We start from the raw sequence: 21,596 nt of genomic DNA, 5'->3' as shown, positions 1-21,596 counted from the left end.
TGTTTTAGCCCTGATTCAACTAATTAACTAATCATGGTCTACAACCAGACCTGAGCCAAATATGCATTTGTGTTGGATTCAAATACTTTTATACGCTTTACTGATGTTATCTGGTGAATTGTAACCAATTAAATACTGTCAAAAGTACAAACCCCACCTTCTGGTCATATTGGCAGGCTCAATTACACCAGGCAAGATCAACAGAGCACAGAAAAGTATTTGAATCCAAAACAAATATGTATTTGACCCAGGTCTGTCTCAGCTAAGACCCCTGCTCCCAACTCACAGATTTTAGATAGACCCTACACATAGTTATTGTGGAACTGGTGTATTTCCAGTTTTTTAATCAATGGAAAATGTGATTAATTCTTGTTTAATTCTCTCTGTTGTGTGGCAGTAATTAAACGGTATCAAAATGGTATATGTATAGTACGAACTGGGGCTTGGCAAAATGTAATTGTTTGAATAATGTCTAGGCTGATACCCTGTTTGGTCGTTCAGTCAGTTCATATTTCTGAGGTTCGATTGCATGTATCCAGCAACTGCACTACACCTCACTTAACTTTAAACTCCACAAATTTTTATGCACTTATTTCTGTGCCAGGGTGAAATAAAAATTCACAATAACGCATGGTTTTCTATAGTCTATTCGCACTCTAAAGTCAAATAAATATTCAAATTTGTAGCAGTTTGTTACATTTATTTAAAATCCATGTGGTTCCAAAGCAGAATGAGATTGATATCCTGCTTGGTGTGGCTGAGAAAATTTGCCCTGAGGTTGGTGCTAACCAGGGAAAACAAACTGCACAGAATATCCATATATACACACAAAGGGTACTACAGGATGGCCACTGTTAAAAAGATTAATACAAGGCAACTGCAATTAAGTATATTTATATACACTTTTTTCAGATCCCTCATGGAATGTAGCCATAAAGCCTATTTTGTTAAAAAGAAAAATAGCTAGGACATAAGACTAAAGTCCAGAAACTAAAGCTGCACTTTAACCGCACAGTTGTGGCAACCTTAAGGAGAGCGGCGTAGACATAGCGTCCTACCTGTTCTCACAGTAGACGATGTTAAGGTCCATATTGACCCTGGTGACGAACATCTGGCAATCAATGCGGACCTCGTTGATCGTGGGCGGGGGGAGGGCGTGGGCAACCACCACCATTCCCATGATCTGATTGGGTACCGATCGGCTGTGAGTCAGCGCCATCCGGATGCGAAGCCTGCCGGTGACGTGGATGACCTTGAAGGGGAGAAATGAGCGTCAGTGTGGGAAATATACGCACGAGTCTGATATGATATTATAATATTATGTGTGTGTGAATGTGGAGACACAGAGAGAGAGAGAGAACGAGACAGAGAGAGAGAGAGAGAGACAGCGAGACAGAGAGAGAGAGACAACGATACAGAGAGAGAGTGAGAGAGAGAGAGACAGCGAGACAGAGAGAGAGAGAGAGAGAGAGAGATACAAATTGAGGCAGCAGGTGCACTCATATTTCACTGAATGGACGTAGCTCGGGTCAGTGTTTTCCCCAGCCCAGGGGAATCTCTGTGTATGCTGTTTTTTAAATAGGTTTGATTGAGCTGTTAACCGAACGCTGATCTGTTTTCAGAATCACTTGAACAGCGCATGCGGCCGGTCCCGGGCTGCTGAAGTTGTCCAGGGGATCCTGCCCCTTTCCTCTTGTAAAACCCTGTGTGCAAATGTATGCGCTGGAGGACATGCGTTCTCATGGCCTATCCCAAAACTGACCAATGGGGCCCAAGCCCGGTGAAAAGAACATCCGTAGGCAAACGTCAGATGCTCATCTTGCAGGGAAGCCGTTGTAACAAAAAGCACTAGGACGTGTGTTGTGCACTATTACACGAGGATGAGCTTGCAACAACAAAAAAAGACAGCAAGTCCTCATAACACCGCATAGCTGGAGAACCATCAATCTCTACAAAGCGGAATTCTGTAGGGATCTGGAACTCCTGCCCAGGCCTTCACACTTGAACCTCTCCATTGAGGGCTCTGATGGCATCCACAGTGATCAGCACGCTGTTCTGCAAGCCAGCGTCCACACACGCCAGCGCCCATGAGGTTGGCCAGCGCGAAACCTAGATTGTTTGCTGAAGAGGACTTGGCTCCATCGCTGGCTAGCCCAACTGGGCTGTTGCTAACACCACCGCATTCAACTGCAATGATGGAGATTGGTGGGCACTGGGCCCCTGAGAGATCAGCTGGCCGACGACCAGTGGCTGTGTAGCCACCTCCCTCCAGCTGGCCGCGAAAAAGAATCTGAAGAGCGGACCGCGCGCCTGTGTCAACCGTCAACCTTGGCAAGGTGACCGATGACTCATGGTCATCCAAGATCTTCCAGATTATTGACAGACTGTTTGGCTGTGACGCCCTGCCAGGTCGGAAATTGCTAGTTGTGAATACCCCCAGCAGTGAGTGCAAAGCCATTTAGTCCAACACAGTATTGATTTCATGAAGGCATTGCTCTGCTTATGAGTAGGGTACAAAGAATCCTTTTTTTTGACCAAGTTAAATCACCTTAGCAGGATCTCATCAACTCTCTGAAATTAGGTGACGTAATGCTTAATTTAGTCACTCAGAAATGTATCACCATGTCATTAATGATATGTTAAACTGAGGGAAACAAATATTTTTAAAAAAACATGTATGTAGAAATTACAGAAAATCTATACCTCTAAAAATCTAGCCTTTAAAAATCTAAAACATAAAGCTTTAATATGCTGCTATGTTTTATTAATGTTGTATAAACCTTGTGAACAAATATGAAGATGTCATAGCGCAACAGAGTTTCAAATAAAAACCCACTCCTAAGGATCAAAATACAGATAAAAACGAAAAAAAAAGCAGGTAAAAGTAAATAATGCCTTTTCCTCAGGAGGAGTATACAGTAGAAAAAAAGCGAAGGACATAATTGCTTTTTTCTAGCCTTAAAGTTTTGCAAAGCTTTAAAGTCTTTGTAGCTCCATTTTGCCTGGAGGAGGAATTGACTTGATATGCGCACTGTACTTTTAGATCCATCCATTTTAATCACTCTCGGAAGCCAACTGGGAATACCCATGCGCGGTGCTCCAAGAGCTAACTTTCCCGGCTTCTCAACTACTGACACTGCCCTTTCAGTGGCGTGCCTCAGAGAGAAGAGATGCTATTATTATCATTTATATAAACAGATCGGACTCTCTCTAAACTCCGTCAAAGCTCGGGCCGTTGGGGACTTTGTTTGATGCGGCTCCTTCTCCGCGAGGGAGAAAGTCATCCCTGGGCTTGTGGAACCGAGGATGCGCCTCGCCTGGCTCCGAGCGTTAGTTAGCGGGGGGAGAGAGGGGCGGTACACAATGAAATTAACACCGCATCCGGGAGACGCCTGAGCCCGCAAAGCCATCCCAGCTTTGACACAGTACAATGGCTCCGTCGGAAAAAGGGAGCCCGCGTAGAAAATGGCTTTCCTATCGGGCGGATTGCATAATGTCTCACTTTTCAATTCAGAGTGCTCCGTTTCTGTATCATAGCGACTCCCGACCGTTTCCCCTCCGTTGAATGGTTATTATCCCTCTATTCCTAATCCCGAAGACTTAGCGCTCGGCTCGTGCGCGAACCGTGTCTCGGAGAGAGGGAACTGTCAGGAATTGGATTCATTTTACAAACTATTTTTAATGTGGAAATCTTTGACTGCCAGTTGTTGTGTCTGCATACGGAGACTGCATACGGAAACCCAACCTGCTACTCGGAGAGATTAAGTTGTGCACACTAGTTTTACAAATTGAACGCGGCATGTAAAATGTATTAGTTACTAAAATTTATCATTTTTATGCCGTTTATGCGCTATTAAAATATTATGTTTGACATAATGGAACAAATAATTGTATGAAATTACTGACATTCTGGATGTGTAAGGCCTTCTCATTGATTGTTATTCATTCCACAAGTTCGCATGAAATGGTCTATTTGGGTAGAGAGAGAAAATGGCAGTAAAACATCGACTCCAAAATGGCAAGAGCGAGACGTCTGGATGGCACTGCCTGGCTATTCTTTTAATCACGGTCGTGTCTCCTTTGTTTATCTGACAGATTCTTCACGAAAGCAAGGAAAGGCTGTAATCTTAGTTTAGTAGGATGTTGTACAAGGCAAGCGATGATGGACGTAGCATTGTCATTTCAGACTGTCATGAATTAAATTGGTATACTCAGACAAGGAATCATTGGGAGTTTACGAATGCAGTTTCGTCATTTAGCCGGGTGTGCAATTGCATGGCTGGGCGTACTTTTTGTAAACACGGTGATAAACCAAAGCATAAAAAAGGCATAAAGCGAAGTCTTGTAATAAAATGCAAAGCAGAGCAGTCTTTAACATCAGAAATTCAGCATCAGAAATGTATCTGTGCTGAAACATTTATGGTTTAGCCTGCACAGAGCTCAGGGTAGCGATGACTCAAAATATAACATGAACCGAGCGAGGAGAAGTCTTAGTGTATGTAATCCGCACATCCCTTAGAAAGGCTGATTTATGGTCACATGTCTACTGCAGCCAACTAAAACAGGGTTTTTTGGGAGCATTTTTGTTAGGTATGAATGCACTGTGCCTGTCCCTCATTTTCATTCCTTATATGCATTTCCCTGGCACCCTTTACTCTTCAACCAAGGCTGCTTGCTTTACCATCACAAGTTGCATGTGAAGTTCCTGAATGCGCATCTGGAGGGACAAACATGTGAAGGATACCATATTTTACAACACACAGTTTAACTTCAGCAAGAACATTGGCCTGTAAGGGTCATGTTGTGCATGGTGGACTTTTGCTTTAAGTTAAAATTATAATGCAAAAATCCCAGTTCCTAGGACCCCAAGTTCCTGGCCTTAAAGGGATAGTTGACTTTCGGCAGTTTTTTCATCGTTTCATTTTATTGTACGTTTTCCATTGACATAGTCGTGCAAGCTGCACAAGCAGCTTGAAGGTCCCTTGAGTATATTTTCATGCATTAAACCCTGAACACACTGATGTGTCTATATCAGCCAATGTAAAGCTGGTCAGAAACTCCTGTAAACACCAAAAATATCCTTCACACAAAAGCTGTCCGGGCCAACGTAAATGTAAACAAAAACAGAAATTAAATTTTTAAAAACACACTGTGAACTGCGGTTTGAAGTGAACTACCCCTTCAAACCGGAATCCAGTGTTGGACAAGAGTCACAGTGTTGTCTTTCCAGTGTTGAACCGGAGGCACAGAGTTGTCAGTCCGGTGCTGAATCGGATCCAGAGCGGTTTAATCCAGAGCCAAATGTGAGCCGAAGCTGTCAATCCGGCGTCAGTAGGGCTTCCAATGCGCCGCCTATCATATCGTTACAGGAGAGTGACAGGCGCGGACACGCTTGACAAGTCTGCTGCCAGTCAGGGCTTTAATAAGACATCACAGCCCACCGAAAAAGGGGGAAAAGAAGATGTCTAATTACTGCCCAAAATCCCCACATGCTCCACTGTGCAAATGCATCCCCCGCTGCAGAGCAAAGCGATGCATGCAAAACACCGGCCCGCTCCACGACCATGAAAGAAAATAAAATAACCCCTAAATAAATAAACATTCAGACACGTTGGGGGTGGGGGGGGTGGGGGGGGGGGAACACAAAATGGAAATTACCCCCTCCGAAAGCCCAAAGCTACGGGCATCAAAAGTTAGTTAAAAAATACAACTTTTTGAAGTAATTGCCACAAAGAGAAAGTGGGGCCCAAATTGCTGCAGGAGTGCTCTTGGCAAGAACATCATAAGCTCTGGCAAAACATTAATATGCTCAAGCGGCTAAATGCAAACTGACACGGCAAGGGTTCGGCACGGCGGCGGCAGCGGCGGGCGGATGAATAGCATATCTCAATTTAATACGAGCCAACATAACAAAGGGATCAATTTTTATAATTCATGGTTCAGCACACAGTGCTCTCTCTCTCTCTCTCTCTCTCTCTCCCCCTCTCCCTCTCTCCCCCCGCCGGTGAATATAGAAGAGGTATACATAAGAAATCAGATTCATCATTTTTCGCGGGATTCTCGGGAGTGCTTTCGAAATGCGGTACAGCGCAAATAATGACGGAGAACCTTTACATGAGTGCATTAAACGAGACGGGGGCCGAGCTCTGTTTAAAAAAAAAAAAAGAAGAAGAAGAAGAAAAAAAAAAGACGGGTTTTGAAGCCAGAAGAAGGATCTTTCTCTTTGATTTGACCTCGGGAGCGGCTCGGATATCAGCGGCCATGATGCTCGAGAGGCCGGGGGTCTTGTCTGACACGGGGGCCCCCTGGCTAACGGCGGCGCCGCGCATGCAATATTTATGCCCGGCGGATTATGTAACAAACACAAGTGTTGACTTTATTCAAAATAAATGTAATAAGAGCTGTCCTTGTCTGCGCCGGTAATGTATGCGCGCCCGCGCGCGTGAATATTTATGGCGGGCGAAGCGGAGCTCTCCCGACTCCTGTTTATTTGCATGGGGCGCGCGTGCGGGCAGGGCAGACGCGCGTGCGGGCAGACGCTGCGGATGAGGAGGGAGGGAGGTAAAAGAAAGGCAAGGGGCAGTGGAGGCATTTAGCGAACTCGGACGCGCCTCTGCGCCCGATGCGCCGTCTCTCCCTTTTTTTTCCGCGGATAAACGAAATTCGGCAGCGGAGAGAGAGTCGCCCGGAAAAGCGAAAAACCCGCCGGCCGCCTTTTGTTTGGAAGGGCAGGGCGAACGCCGCCCCTCGCCGGCTGGTTCCTCGGGCCGGGGGACGGAGCGGCTCTGCCGGGTCTGAATCGCCCCTCGAACGCCAGAACGACCCGTTCGGGTCGCCGTTAGGTTTCCGGCTCCTGCTACGGTTTCGCTACCGTTTAGCCGCGGAATGAGAGCGCGTTCACCGGAGCTCCGGGTCTGCCCCTGTCCCGGAGCTGGGGTGCAGCGGTGGTGCGGCGTTTCCGGAAAAAGAGGAACCGCAGAAAGCAGCTTACCCCCCATCCCTGCAGCGCTCTCACACGGCAGATTTACGTGCAGGCAATGCTCCGGGTACTCGGGAAATCACATGTACGTCCAGAATATCGATATTCCAAATGCTAAAGACATCTGTATATCTCCATTCAGAGGACATGCATTGAGTGAGCCATTTTTGTCACCTGCAAGCAGACAGGTATTGAGAAATGAGTGATAACCCGAGTGTGTGTGTGCTCTCACTGTCTGGGAGGCAGCAGCTGCGCGAACAGATAGAAAAATTGTCGTTTGAAAGAGCTGTTTAAGGAAATGACTGAGGATCACCACACTCTGTCGAGCACGATCATTAGACTGCAGCCTGCCTTCTCCCTCATCTTTTCCAAACGGGGAGGCTGGAGAGGCAGTCCACAGTCCACACAGTGCTTCAGAGCACACATCTGCGTAGGGAGCAGGTGGCGAACTCCCGCGTCCTCTTAGGCAGACAGGCTCACCTTCATCGGAACCGCAATGATACATTATAGCAAAACTAGCTAACCTTACCTAATCTGGTCATAAAAAGGTGAATAAAATAAATAAATAAAAAATATAGGTTATCTTAGCGCGCCTTTATTTTGGAGAAATGTCTTCTGTTTGAAATACCAAGCATGAAGTCGTATTTGATTTTCCTAGCATTTGTTTATGCAACATACTGTTGTCAAAGACAACGAGGACTGAATAAATTAGAACTCAATTAGAACGGCAGGCGCAGATCTCTGCATAGAGGGAATTGAGGGAACCGCGGCGGGAGCTGATTTGGGGGGGGGGGGGGGTCGGCTGAAGTGTGCTCGAATGTGGGGGTGGGGTGGGGGGGCGGTTGGTGTGAGGCGGCGGCCGCCGTACCTTGTACCCGGACGACTTGATGTGGACGCCTCTCTTGGTCAGCGTGGACTTCATGCGGATGAAGAAGGAGCGCTCCAGAGTGTTGTCTGGAGCCAACAGGCTGGGACTGGTGGACTCCACTGCGGATGGCAAACAGAAATCCAATTACTTTCCATTACTTTCCCCAATAAGCCCGAGCAGAGAAAGCCCTGGAGAGGGGCGCGATATTAAAAACATGTCCGGTTACAAAAGCTGTAATAACTTCTCATTGAGTTCCTATCATCTCCAGGTAATTGTCTAATGGAGAAGAGGAACTCAATAAAAAAACATGACGCCAATAAAAGTTTGACAATGTTTTAATAATGCGCACTGATAATAAACATGCTCTGCTTTGTTTGACTTTTTAAATCCTTGAAACTCCGCAGTCACCGACATTAGGAACATGAGTGATGCGGAGTTGACAAATATCAAAACAAATCAGTTCTAAATTAAAAAATGAAGGAACAGTTATCTTCGGAAACAACGCTGACATCAAAACTGATATTTAAAAATGACTGACGCACACATCAACAAAACCGTTGAAATTCCTAATGGCAACCTGAAATTCATCTATATTCTGCAAGTGAGAAATGGCATCTTTATAACCTTGAGGCCTGTTTACTGTATGTGTAATGGCCTACCGGCCAAACTGTTAATTTCTTCCAGTTTTTCAGGGTCCAATGTGGTCGGGCGGTTCAATGGATCTGAACCGGTTAACCAGAAACGCTGAAGGTTCAAATCTCCGATGAGATTCCGCTCCACTGTAAGCCATCTTAATTATTTCAGTAAACATCCAGCTATTTAGTTGGATGCCTGTTAAATAAAAGCCAAGCTGCCTGGGACAATGGTGTCTAGTAAGCAAATAAGCAGTCAATATGGGCTCAGTGCCTAGACAGTTCTAATACATAGATAATTCATTAGTGCTGTGTCTGCCACAGTGACACTGCCCCTTCAAAATGAATGGGAAATTTGTTTTAAATGAGATCATGGTACACTGTGTGGTTGTTCCATTTATTCCACCAATCTATTGCAAATACGGACCCTTGCAATACTTGTGCGGTACATCACAGCACACATCACATTTCTTAGCCCTGAAATTATCTTTACGAGCCTTTATTCGACCAAGGTCATGGAATAACTTGGTAGTCCGACATAAACCAATTTGAGTTTTTCATAATTTAAAAGGAAAAATAATCCCATCGGTCTTTGCGCTCAGTGGCGTGATTTTCGCGGTGAGGGAGTGACGGCTGGGGAGATGTGTGGTGGGGGGGGGGGGGGGGCAGCGGTGCATTTCTGTTCCCTGTTTACTATACCGCCATTCGCAGACTGTACAGGAAAGCGAGCCGTGGACAAGGCATGGAGATTAAATTGAAAAGGGATTACTCGCAGGACACCTGGAAAATCCGGTTTTCTGCTGCTCTGCATATAACAAGGCATCAGTGACTTTGGTTTGGAAGTGGCAACAATGCGTTCAGACGGGGAGGGGGGGGCTGGGAGTTTTGGCGGCGAGGGAGAGGGGGGGAGGGGGGTTGCGTTAGCGCCACTGTCGTTCTCTTTCAGAGAACCCCTTTTTTTTTTTTTTAGTTTCTGAGGACATGAATTAAATGTCATTTAAAATCTAACTAGTCCTTTATCACTCCGGGGAAAAGCAGAGCCATGTTATATTTAGTCATTTCATTTCTTCTGATTAAATATGAATTACTATGAAATTTTTCTCATCATCTAACACAGCAGAATACGCCAACTGCTTTTTAATACACTGTATAAGCACAAACTTCAGCTCTAAGAGTTTAATTCGCCCCTCTAATCCAATCACATCAACCTTATTTCTCTTATCAGAGATTCCCATTTTGAATTAAATGAGCTCATTAGTTTTAATCAAAGGCACAGAGATCAAAACTTACACTTAAACGCTTCAGATCAGAGCTGTCAGTCAGGCGCGGAGTTCTATTTTACTAAAACACAAGATCAGAGCCGCACGAGAGCGGCGCGGTTTCCATCAGGAGCGAGCCCCGGCTTAAAGACGCAGCGCTCCTTTTCATCGGCCGCTTCGAGGTCATCTCTACGGCCCGCTTACCGCCGCGTCTCCGTGAGGGGGAGGGGGAGGGGGGGGGGGGGGGGGGGGGCGGTGGGAGGAGGGAGTGTGACATGGTAGTGAGGGCGCTGACGTTTTTTCCATAACTCGAAGCGCGCGCTCCTAACAGGTGAGGATCGTCAGAGCCGCGTCCGCTGTGTCGTGCTTTTGATCTTGCGTTTTAGTGAAATTGAACCGTACACCTGACTGACCAAGCACATGACCCCCCCCCCCCCCCCCCCCGCACACTTCAGATGTTGAAAACAGATAAAATGAGCCGCGCTTAAAACCAACGCTATCCAAATCTTTAAATGTCAACCAATGTCAAAAATAAATATGCTTTGTACTTCTATGAGAAATTAAGAGCACGTGTCGCAGTGCACAATATGACTATTCACAGTATGTTGCTCACAAAAAGCTGCTGCTGGCAGCCATTGCAGTAACTTCATTTTGATGAATTTCTGAAAATCTCTTGATTTTTAGAAAAACGAAGCATATCTAAACATATTTAAAATACAGTGAAAATAACAGATCAATGAGCTATAGCATATGATGTTCACAATGAAAGAAATAGTTGCACGGTACATTGATATTAATTCTGAGAACAGTAGACTGTTTAAAAAAAAAAAAAAATCAAGAGTAAAAAAGTACTCTTAAATTTTGGGGGAAAATGCCATTTTCAATTGTATTAAATTGATGTCTTTTCAAGATATGATACACAACACAAACTCCCTCCAGCGTGCATACAAGTGTATATACACATATTTATTTGATAAAAAAGATCTCTAAAATATCTACATCATTAGTTTCTCTTCTTATTGATACGGCCAATAAATTTTTGGAGACAAACCAAAATAAAATCAATTTAAGTAAAGAAATAAATTCAGCTCGAGCGACCGTTCTCTCTCCTCCTTCTCTCTCTTCGCGTTCAATTGAAACATAGTTTGTTCTGCCATGCAGTAAAACAGGTTGAAACCTCCCTGTGGGCATATTACTGGGGCAGGAAAGGAGACTTCCACCGAGGCTCTGCGGAATATGAGACAGCAGAGTTATTACAATCGGGTTAAGACAAACGGAAAGACGGCCACCTCTTGGTGCCAAGATAGCGGTAAATAGCTCTGTTTTAGAAATTTCCGATTTGGTTAGGTCTATTTATCATAATCATATAACTAAGACACAGAGAAGAAGAAAAGTTCAAAGACAGGACAGTTTTTTTCCACTCAAAATACAGAAGGCGCAAAGACTGAAATGTAAACATAGTGAATGTTGATATATGGAGATACGTATTTACTGAACTTCTGCAAATTCATAATGGCTTCTCAGACAACGAGTTAAGGAGTTTTGCAATAGCAGATATTATACAATTTCACATTATGCAAGTACTGACAGTACTGTCAGCTATTAATTAATTAATTCATTCATTAGTCAAGTGAAAAGAAACATGACATTTGTTTTCCTGGTTGTACACATAACAAAAACCTCACAGATTATACCATGTAGACAAATATTTAATGTTGCTATACACACATAAACCCATACCACACTTCTCAATAGTCATAATCCATACTTTGCATGGATTAACAAAAAAAAACCATACTGTTTGCTTTCATACTGTCCCTGTACAAATGTACAATACCCTGAAAGCAAAAAGATTTCTAGTTTTTATTTAAAACAGCATTGATGTAATGTATTAGGTTGTTTACAAAAGTCAATAATTTGTTAATGTTGCATTTCAAATTCTGTCACCAAAGATAATTAGGCAGTATATTTTCAGACAAATACACACATCATTAAATGATTGTGCGCCCTAGTAATGTTAAATTCATTTTAGACTACTTCCATTGTTCTCTTTTGCAAACAGACATCACATCTAATTCTGTTTTTCATGGAATTAGTTATTTTAACTTTCAAAAAATGCTTTATGTTTTTTTGGGCCTAGAATCCTGGAAAACAGTCACAGTCTGTGAGTGCCAGCATGCACAGAAATAGAGTCAAATATTACAATGGATTTGGGGGAGAAGAGAACCTGCATCCGCTATTACATTATTTATGTGCTTACTGTACATTGTTTATTTTTATATACAACCCATTTATCACAACAAGCTCCGAAATGGAATATATTTAGCTTATATACTATACGCTGCTGAAGGATTTCAAACAGACCTCGAACCAGGAGTGACGTGTGACCCAGGTCACATGTTTCCAACAGGGGACGTGCAAAAAGCCACAAGACAGACCCGTCTAACAATGCGGAGTTTGACTGGCAAGACGGTTAAGGTCGTACGGTACGCCTTGCCGCATAGTGATACCGAGTTCAAACCGGGGGAAAAAAAAAAAATATATAAAACCCTTCAAAACCTGCCTCACACTTACACCCTGATCAAAGCCGGTTTCTTCTTTCATTTTTAAAATGGCAGAAAAACATGTTTCTTTACAGGGTCCACTCCAAAGCAGACGTAAGGTGGAACATGCTTCGGCGGGGGGTGGGGGAGAATATTTGATGGTCCTGTTTCTGTTATTCGCTGAATGATTCAGAGGCGAAGCCCGGCTGCGGTGTGAGGTGAGCGGCGCCAGAAGCCCAGGGCTCGAGCAACACGCACGCCGGCGAAGTCGGCGTTTTTCCTTTTCGCGGGAGTCGGTGCGACCGAGGACCCGGCGCAACGGCCGTTTCGTTCAGAGACGCGACGACGAGCCACCCTGACATTAAGAGCTCGCTGGCAGGCCATCACTTATCCCCAACTTGTTTTGCAGATTTTTTTTTGACGGCGCCCGGGGGGAACGTGACCGTTTTATTCAATCGCCTAGCTCCCTCTGTAAAAAAAAGAGGCCGCCGCCGCCGCGCGTATCCGTCTGAAGCGCCGCGGTATCGACGCGGCGACCGGGCCTCGCCGGTAACAGACGTGTCGCCGGGCTGTTCGGGAGGGCCGACCTTTTCCGGCGCTCAGAAAGGGTTCAACAGGTCCGCCGAAAGCTGAAGTCGGGGGGGAGGCGCCGAGCCGGCCGACCGAGCGAATCGCCTCTCCCTCCGCCCCCGTCCTCCCTGTGTCTCCTCGGCCGCTCCGCACGCCCAGGGCCAGGGAAGCCCTTCGGCCCATTACAGTACGGTAGCGAAGGTTTTCGGAATCGGCCCCGCAAAATAAACGGACTTCTCCGTACACTTCCTGCGCTTCCTACTCATTCCGTCCGACTAATTTTCAAAAAAAACCTACGGACTTCTTCCGGGAAAACGCATTAAGCATTCATTTCAAGCCCTGACTGGACATTAATGTTAAAGTATAGTCGTAGTGTAAATTAATTAGTGTTTCGGACAAAAGGTGCTGTTTAAAATGTCTACTTGAATATGCTTGTTTCTCTAAAGCACCACAAACACTTCTAAAAAAAAAAATAAAAAAAAATAAAAAAAACATTTTACTCACAATTACATTTCCAATGATGTAATGCAACATGACATTTGAATGCTTCTTTGGTTTTTCTTTTTTTTTTTCAGTTGAGAACATGGAGCAAACAACAAAGTTTGTTGTTTAACGAGCCCCCCCCCTCCCCCCATTCATTTCCCATCCCATCAAGACCCACAGGTATTCTTATATACAACGCTGCCAAACTGGTCAACCAAATTATTCGGAGAAACAGATGCATTCCTTTAGGGTATTTCCCGTGACCTTCGCCGTAACATTTAGTCTCTCGCATTCGGTGTGGCGATTGACATTTACAGCGCTCTGACCTCGGCCGTGTAATCATGCAGAGAGCCGCTCCCTCCGCTTCCTCCGCGGGCCCGCCGCATTTCTGATGAAATGGTATTCTCCGCCTCCGTTGTCTGAGTCCCCCCCCCCCTCCCTCTGAGGACGCATCTGAGCATCTTCTTCTCGTGGAGGTTTTTCTTTAACGTGCCAGACTCTAAAACTCAGCTTCTCCTACATCCTACGCTGGATGGGCCCTGTTGTCGCATTTTTATCCAAAAAGGGAGTCATCGCAAAATGAAAAAGGCTGTGGGTTCGGTTCAGGAAGGCTCATTGTACCCATTAGCAAAGGACTCACCCTGTAGTAAATCTGAGTATAACTGAAAGCTGAGGATAAAGGAGTCTGTCAAGCAAATAAATGATATTAAAGCAGTAATATTAATAGCAATTCATTTCATGGCCATTCTCCCTTTGTGATTTAGGTTTTTATTATTATTGCATTCAGAATTACTAAAGATCACTTATTCTGGAAGGGCTCGTTATTTCGCTGTTGATTGTTTAATAGTCTCTCATGAATCCCTGTTTATCACTCGGTTATCAATTGATTTGGTGTTACCTCACACTGGTCAGGCATTTTACACGTGCTCTGATAAATGGCTACTATACGTCTGAAATATGTAGCCATTTTCTGGTTCAACAGAGCGCATGGAACTCTTACGATGATTTTTTTTTTTGTTTGTTTGAAGTTTTACACACAGTACTCCTTCGACCCACCTTTTATGAACTTTGAAACTGATTCTTCACTGCTGCAGTGCAGGCACAGTAATATAAATAACGGTAATAAAGATTCCGAGACGGAATATACGGCAAACATATTAACAAAGATCGTTCCATGACAGATTGGGAGAACATGGTACTGTTCTTTTCCTTATCGCCTGGCGATCGGCATCACACGGGACCTCAGCTTTGAAATGCGTCCAGTTCAATCGACCCCTCTTGGCTACATGTCAGCTTTTCTTTAGACTCGGTGTTTAAAGTCTAAATCGCTTAAAATGTTTTAAAAAATGACGGTAAAACCATAATGACTTGGCTCTTGGGTGCCTGTGCAAGATGAGCAGTATCGGATGCCTCGAGGATGAAAGCATGTCTTTCTTTTTGTTTTGAGCCCATGAGAACATTTACTTATAATCACAGTCAAATCCTATTACATGAGAACATTATACCATCGCAATTTGGCGTTCAATTGTCTCTAAGCCACTCTAATGCAGACTAATAGGTGTGTTAGCCCCGTCTTAAAATGTGATATCTATTGAACAGTGGCAGAATCCAGGGAAAAAACCTGTAAGGATTTGTGGAGGAGCAACTCTGAATTCACTTGTAAACAATAAGCTAATTGGTCTCCAAAAACACAGCACCAACCTCCTCGATACAATTTTAATTTAGTCATAGCCGACTTAATTAAATAACTGTATGAATCCTGCCCATTCCACATACTGTCTTATTCCCTCCTTTTCCCCTTGGTCAAACAATTATTGATTTTTAAGGTCAGACAATATTTCACATTCTCTTACATATTATTCTTCGTCTTCTCATTTTTCACACTTGTGCTATTAACATAAGGAGGATTAATATCTTCTCGGCAGAAAGCACAATGCTACTTAATGCAGCTCTGTCACTGACACTAAGGACAACATGAAATCAAAATCAGAGATGAAAACGCACATGATGAATGTCTTTTGAATACCCAATGTACCGCACCCAAGAATCTGAGGAAGATATTAATATTGTAAAATTTAAAGATGCAGTTAAAAAGCAAACTCTGAGCCTTTCGTTTATTTCAGAGGCTATATTTCATATCTTGGTCCCATCTGATGTGCATTTCATATCATGGTTGGGTTCCATAAATATCTGTGGAAGAACCTTCAAAGTGTAAATTTCATACAATATGGAACAAACAATTAAAAAAAAACAGCTTGCTTCTTTTTGGTTAAGAGCAGGTAAAAGTATACATCCTGGAAACGATTATATTTTAAATAGGCCTGTTACAAGTCTAATAGTAGCTGAGCTGTGCAGTCCTTGCATGGGAAGAGTTAAGCCAACACAGTTATTCTGCAGTCTCCCAATCTCCCAGCGAACCTGCTGGTGCACAGTGACTTGCGGAGAAGCTCACCAACTGAAACCCTCCCTCCCACCCTGCCTCCCTCCCTCCCAGGACAATGCTACCAATTATGCTACAGCTGATTATGCACGACCCTGAATAGCTGCCAGCCCCTTCAATGCATATTTTGTTACCGAAAGTCTGGTAAGTTCTCTTTTTATGCATTTGGCTTGGCATGCCCTGGAAGGTCATGTGACTAGACATGTCATGTGACTGGCAAAGAGCCAGCCTTGCTGTTGAGAGGAGGCGCTGATTTCCAGGTTGTTGTGTGGGACAAAAAAACAACAACAACACATTACTCACGGACTGGAGGAGCCAAAATTAATTTCATGATGAAACCTTTCAGCATGCCACCATCCACATTTAAATGATGGCATTTTAAGAGTATTACTTTCTGCAGTCCTGAAAGCCCAACATCAATAACCAAGCGACAGGTCCTCAGGCCCATTCCGCCTGTCTCAGACAGCTGAATTCTGGGTACATTTCTTTCACGCGATGGGGGAGTGGGGTGAGGAGTGGGGGGGGGGTGGGGTGGGGGGAGGGTGCGAGGGGAAGGAACACACACAACTACAAGCATGGTACATGACTTATATGCCTCAGTCAAGCTTGCCTACTCTAGCTAATATTCCTCGATTTACATTTATATAAATATTAGTACCAATTCAAAACGTCAAGCGTTTAGCGCGCAGATAAATCAAAATAAAGCGCGCGCGCTGTAACTCTGGCACATCCAGTCTTTCCCGCCGCTTTTGATGACTGCGGGTCGGCGGCTCAGGCCCGGTGATGAATGGGGGCGTCACGCCGTACATTAGTAATGATATATAATGCGCCGGGCTCCGCGCTAATTGGAAGGCACCACTGGCTGGCTCCATATTGAGGAGCGGCGCGGGGCGATTTCTCAACGTAGCGCCGCGCGACAATGGGGCCTCGCCGCGGCTGACAGGCACAGAGCGGGCCCCGTGGCCTTACGAGACCTCGCTCGCCCTTCTCTCTCCCCCTCTCTCTCTCTCTCACTCGTCCTCTCTCTCTCTCTCTCCCGCTCTCTCACTCGTCCTCTCTCTCTCTCTCCCGCTCTCTCTCTGCCGGTGGAAACAGGCAGAGCTGGTACCCTACGTCCCCACACTGTAGTGAGAGGACCGGCTTCATCTGCAGACTTTTTTCAGAAATTAAAAAAGTGACGAACCCGAGCGCTTTTTCGTGAGAGTTCAGCGACGTCACGAAGTGAATTTAAATGGCGCGGGTACTTTTTCCCGTGTTCTTTCGTCTCTGCCGTTAGCCGCGGCGCGCCGCCCGCTACGTACCGCTCGCTTTCCACAGCGCGGCTCCTCCGCCATTGGGCACCGCCCCCGCATTTAACTTCATTACGTGCGAGACTGACGCGTGGACAGATTGATCGTGGCGTACGCGTAATTAATTACGTCACCGCTTAGCGCCGCGACATACGCGTCACGGCGAATCTCTTCACACTTCACCTGCTTAAGGCATGACAATGTGATAAGCATTAGCGGTAGCGGCTTGCCAATGTCATTCTGTGCACCGATTAATGACAAATAAGGAATAGGGTTTTTTTTTGTTTGCTGATGTCTCCATTTTTGGAGCTACTGAGCATTTTTTGGTGAAAAATTCAAAACCTGCATCATGCTCAATATAATGCACCCTTTCCCAAAAAAAAAAAAAAAAAAAAAGCACAGGGAAATAAAAGCAGGTTCTGATTGGTTTGCAGAAATGATGTCACTGTGTCTGTCAAGTCATAAATCACTTTAAGGTGTAAGAATACTACCCATCTGATGAATTTCACATTTGTGGGTATGGTAGCACTTGTGTGTATACTGTAGGCTTGTTGTGTGTGTGTGTGTGTGTGTGCGCGCACGTGCGAATACTGTGTGCCATGCCTTTAACTACAGCCGCCCGACGCTTCCTCTGCCTCCCATGAATTGTCACTACGCTGACCTTCAGAATGTCACGATGGAAACAAACACTGGTAAGATAATTGTTGTTTGAAATCGCCCATCATGTTTTACTGCTCAGTCATCCGCGGCGATCGCAGCCCCCTGATCTTCGGTATCGGGCGATCTGGCGGCGCTCGGGGCGTGCCTCGCACAGAGCCCGGTAATACATAACAATTAGCCGGAGAACAAACACGCCGACAAGCCCGCCGGAGTCGGAGCGGGGCGGACGAGCGAGGGGGCGACCTTGCCGACAGGTGCCCGCTCACCCCGAGCCCTCCCCCCGCGTCCCGTCCCGTCCCGTCCCGCCACCGAGCCCCCGGAGCGCCGCTTTCAGGGGTCGCGACCCCTCGACCACCACCCGAGGCGCGCGGCGCCCCTCTCCCGCCGCGGCCCGAAGAAGGGGCGTCTCCTCCGCCCGTTGCCCCGGGAGATCGGAGGTAACCGCCCACCCCCCACGCCAACGTAAGCTCAGCGGTGCATTTTTTTGTGAAATCCCCCTCCCCGCCTCCACCCCCCCCCCCATCGTGGCTAATGGGGAGATAACCCGGTGGCCTCCGGGAATCTTCAATCTGCCACGGGCTGGGGGGGGGGAGGGGGGTGACGCGGCCCATCCATTATTAATATGGTAATGGGGGGCGACGGCGCGACAAGGCGGGCCACTTTTTATCGGCGCCGGGTCACTCTGGCCCCGTGTCGGCGGACAGGTGCGGTCGACCCACCCCCGAGAGCAGATGTGCGCGCCAGATATCGCCCGCGCGGCTCCTTTATGATTTTTCGCTATGAGACGTGCGACGGTAAACAAATAAAATAACACGAGAGTTCCTCCAGTGAAAAACAGGGACAGGTGGGACATTTTTTTTTAAAGAAACATATAAGTGGTTACTGGGTGTGGTGAGATGTGAACGAAAAACTACAGCAAAGGTACTGGGGTGGGGGAGGGGAGGGGGGGGGTGTTGGTTGGAGAAATGTCAGAGCCAGCGGTTGGGGGGTTGGGAGGGAGACATCATCATTACCGATCAGCTGTAATGGGTGCAGGGGATAGAGAGGGTATGGCACTTGTCAGAGGGGCGACTCGAGTCAACACTAATAATCCAGCCCGCGGAGAGAAATGCTGACGCAGCCACACTGCTGTGTGCCATCTATTAGTGGCAAAGGAAGAAAAAAAGGCTTCAGCTGGTCTGCTCATCTGAGGGGTGTGATGTGGGCGGTGTGGCGTGAAGCCTTCCTGGATAAGGCTTTTTTTTTTGTTTTAAAGTAAACAAAAAAGACGTGTCGTAAAGCATTGCGTAAACCACTCTACACTTGGAGCTGGAGAGGAAAGAGAAACCGTGAAGGTAATTTTCATGTTGACTAAATGTTGACTACTTTGCTGGCTTTCTTGCCCTTGAGTGGCAGTTTGTGAAATGCGCTCATTCTGCATGCCCTTGGCATTATCATATCTAGGACTCTTCCAGCCAGTGCTGACTGGATCGTTTCCAAGATAGGACTAAAGAAAAAAACAAAGTACCAGTAGCAATGAACATACATTACATTTAGAAAATCTTGGCCTTGAATTCTTTCACATTCGGCATTTCTCACCTTTCACTCTTGCTAACATACAGTGATTCCACACAAAATCTGGAAATTCATAAGAAAGGCAACAAAGTCTCCTATTTATCCACAGCAATTTACAGAGTGGCTGAAGAATGAGCATCTGTGATGTTTTACATGAATTGCCCAGTCCATTATTATAACAGAGATTCAGTGGATTCTGTATAAAGAATGGAAGCCAGAGAGACGATAAGCTCAGGAAAGATTAGAGGTGAACGAGACTACCCCAACCCCAAAAATGTGTGTTCTCTTTGAGGACCCCTTTCAGTGGAAGTGGCATCCATTCTACAAAAACAGAATGACTCACCCAGAAAGTTCAAAGGTCATAAAATAATTTAAAAAAAAAAAACATTGAACAGTACAGGGGGAAAAAAGCATGCATCGAACCGAGGGATTTTAATGCTGTTCTAATTCAGGAGAAATCTCTCAAAAGCCAGTTGATAGAATTTGGCATACCATTTTAGCTGCCCCCCCCCCACCGTCTCCTCTAACCCCTCCCCTGCATCCCTCCCTAGTCAAAGTTCTTTTCTTTAATCAAGTTGCAGGAGAGACAGCGTGCGGCACTGGGGGCTGGGAGGTTGCAGATGGCTGCTTTGCTCCACAGTGTTCAAGCTTGACTGACCCATTTCATCAGCTCTGTCAAAGCCTTGCACTGATACATGTTGACAACATTTAATCTTAAAAATTGAAAGAAATGAATTAATATGCAAATTTCATCAGCTTTGTAATAAAAATGTCCTTGAAAAAAACAGAGAACACGACCCCAAAGGAATAGTGTGAATTATCCGGGCTCCGTTGTTCTTTAAGTTAGTCTGAGGTACACAAGTCCACCAGGAAATCAGTGCGGATCTGACTTGGAAATAATTATGATGGAAGAACAAAACACTAGCAGGTTGAATAAATGGAACAACTTGGGAAAAGTCCTAGTCCTCTTTGTTATTCACTTTGAATTAATAGGATTATTTTTTCGTTTCAGACCCAAATACGCCGCTGTCATTTCTGCAGCTTACTAAAAAATCAACACCTCACTACCCGGCTTGCTGCTCACAGTGTGCGTGTGCCTGTGTGTGTGTGTGTGTGTGTCTGCATGCACGTACGTGTGTTTGCCTGTGTACCTTCTTTGTGTTTGTCAGTATGCAGTGTGTGCATTTTGTTTTTGTGTGTATTTGTTTATGCATGCATGCATGCCTTTGTGCATATGTATCCATCGGTTACATTTGTGTATTTGTGTGCTTCTTGAACGTGCTGTGTCTGTGCATTGTTTTTGTGCACACCTACATGTCGTTTTTATGCATGTGCATGTCTGATTGTGTGCGTGTTTGTGCATGCGTGCGTGTATGTGTGTGTGTGTGTGTGTGTGCGCGCCCGTCCATTTATGTATGCGCTGGAAAAGGTGTAGGGCACAGAAAGAGAAAGAAAGCATTTCTCATTCCTCTTTCAGAGAGGAGGAATTCTTGGGAGACCGGATCTGACAAGACTAAGATTACCCACACAAAAGAAGCAGGTCGCTACAGTGGGTCCTGGAGTGGAATTAGCCTGACTGTGGGACCTAATTATCTGAGGAGAACATGCTCTGAAGAGAGAACATTTACTGTTTGAAGGACAAATGATTAATTAAAAAGAACACCTCAACTAACTCTGATCTTTGCACATAATAGTGCATATAAAACCTCTGCAGAATATGTTAACGTTACCGTATACACTAATACGGGGAAAGCGCGCTTTATGACAAGCTGACAATCAGCATTTGAGATGAGGGATTGGGGGCGTGTGTACACATGCACAGACAAAACACCGTTCCCTCGCTGTTAAATTGAGCGGTTCTGCTTTATCATTGGGGAGTCACACACAGATGGATGGGGTGTAGGATGGAAGGGGATCGTGCCGCTGAAATGCTAAACGCACCAAAACACACACACACACACACACACACACACACACAGACACATACACTCTCAGACACACTCACACACACGTGCGCGCGCAACACAAAGACTCGGGTAGTGTGAATTTTGATCGTGTTCCACTTCAGCGAGACACATTTGTTATTCTGCCCCCCTCAGTAGTACACTGCCTGGCTAAACAAAACCACCCGCTCGGCAGAACTGAATCCGGGGCTAAATGTGGCGTATTCATCGTTCGCCGCAGAAGGAGGCAGTTGTGTTATATTAATGCGTGTTTACGTTGGACCTTCTCAGCCCCCTGCCTCTGTTCCTTCCTCATGTTAATAAGCTTCAGAAGACTCTCCCTGGCAGGGCGGCCCAGACAGGATGAAGAGCCGGA

The 21,596-nt window shown here is 45.5% G+C and overlaps 1 protein-coding gene across 6 annotated transcripts in view; it reads right to left on the bottom strand.

Annotated features, from left to right (window-relative positions):
- Positions 1–21,596, bottom strand: part of LOC118212746 (neuronal PAS domain-containing protein 3) — a 303,159-nt gene that overhangs the window by 13,890 nt on the left and 267,673 nt on the right. For all 6 annotated transcript variants that reach the window (XM_035390971.1, XM_035390991.1, XM_035390981.1 and 3 more), the window contains 2 exons: positions 7,848–7,966; positions 1,059–1,252 (listed from right to left, as the gene is read on the bottom strand). In XM_035390971.1, coding sequence (XP_035246862.1) covers positions 1,059–1,252; positions 7,848–7,966 — 313 coding nt within the window. The remainder of the gene's footprint in view (positions 1–1,058; positions 1,253–7,847; positions 7,967–21,596) is intronic.

This window comes from Anguilla anguilla, chromosome 1 (genome assembly GCF_013347855.1).
Source record: "Anguilla anguilla isolate fAngAng1 chromosome 1, fAngAng1.pri, whole genome shotgun sequence".
Lineage (NCBI taxonomy): Eukaryota > Metazoa > Chordata > Actinopteri > Anguilliformes > Anguillidae > Anguilla > Anguilla anguilla.
The sequence above is the reverse complement of the archived record's forward strand: the minus strand, read 5'-3'. Positions and strand labels throughout refer to the sequence as shown.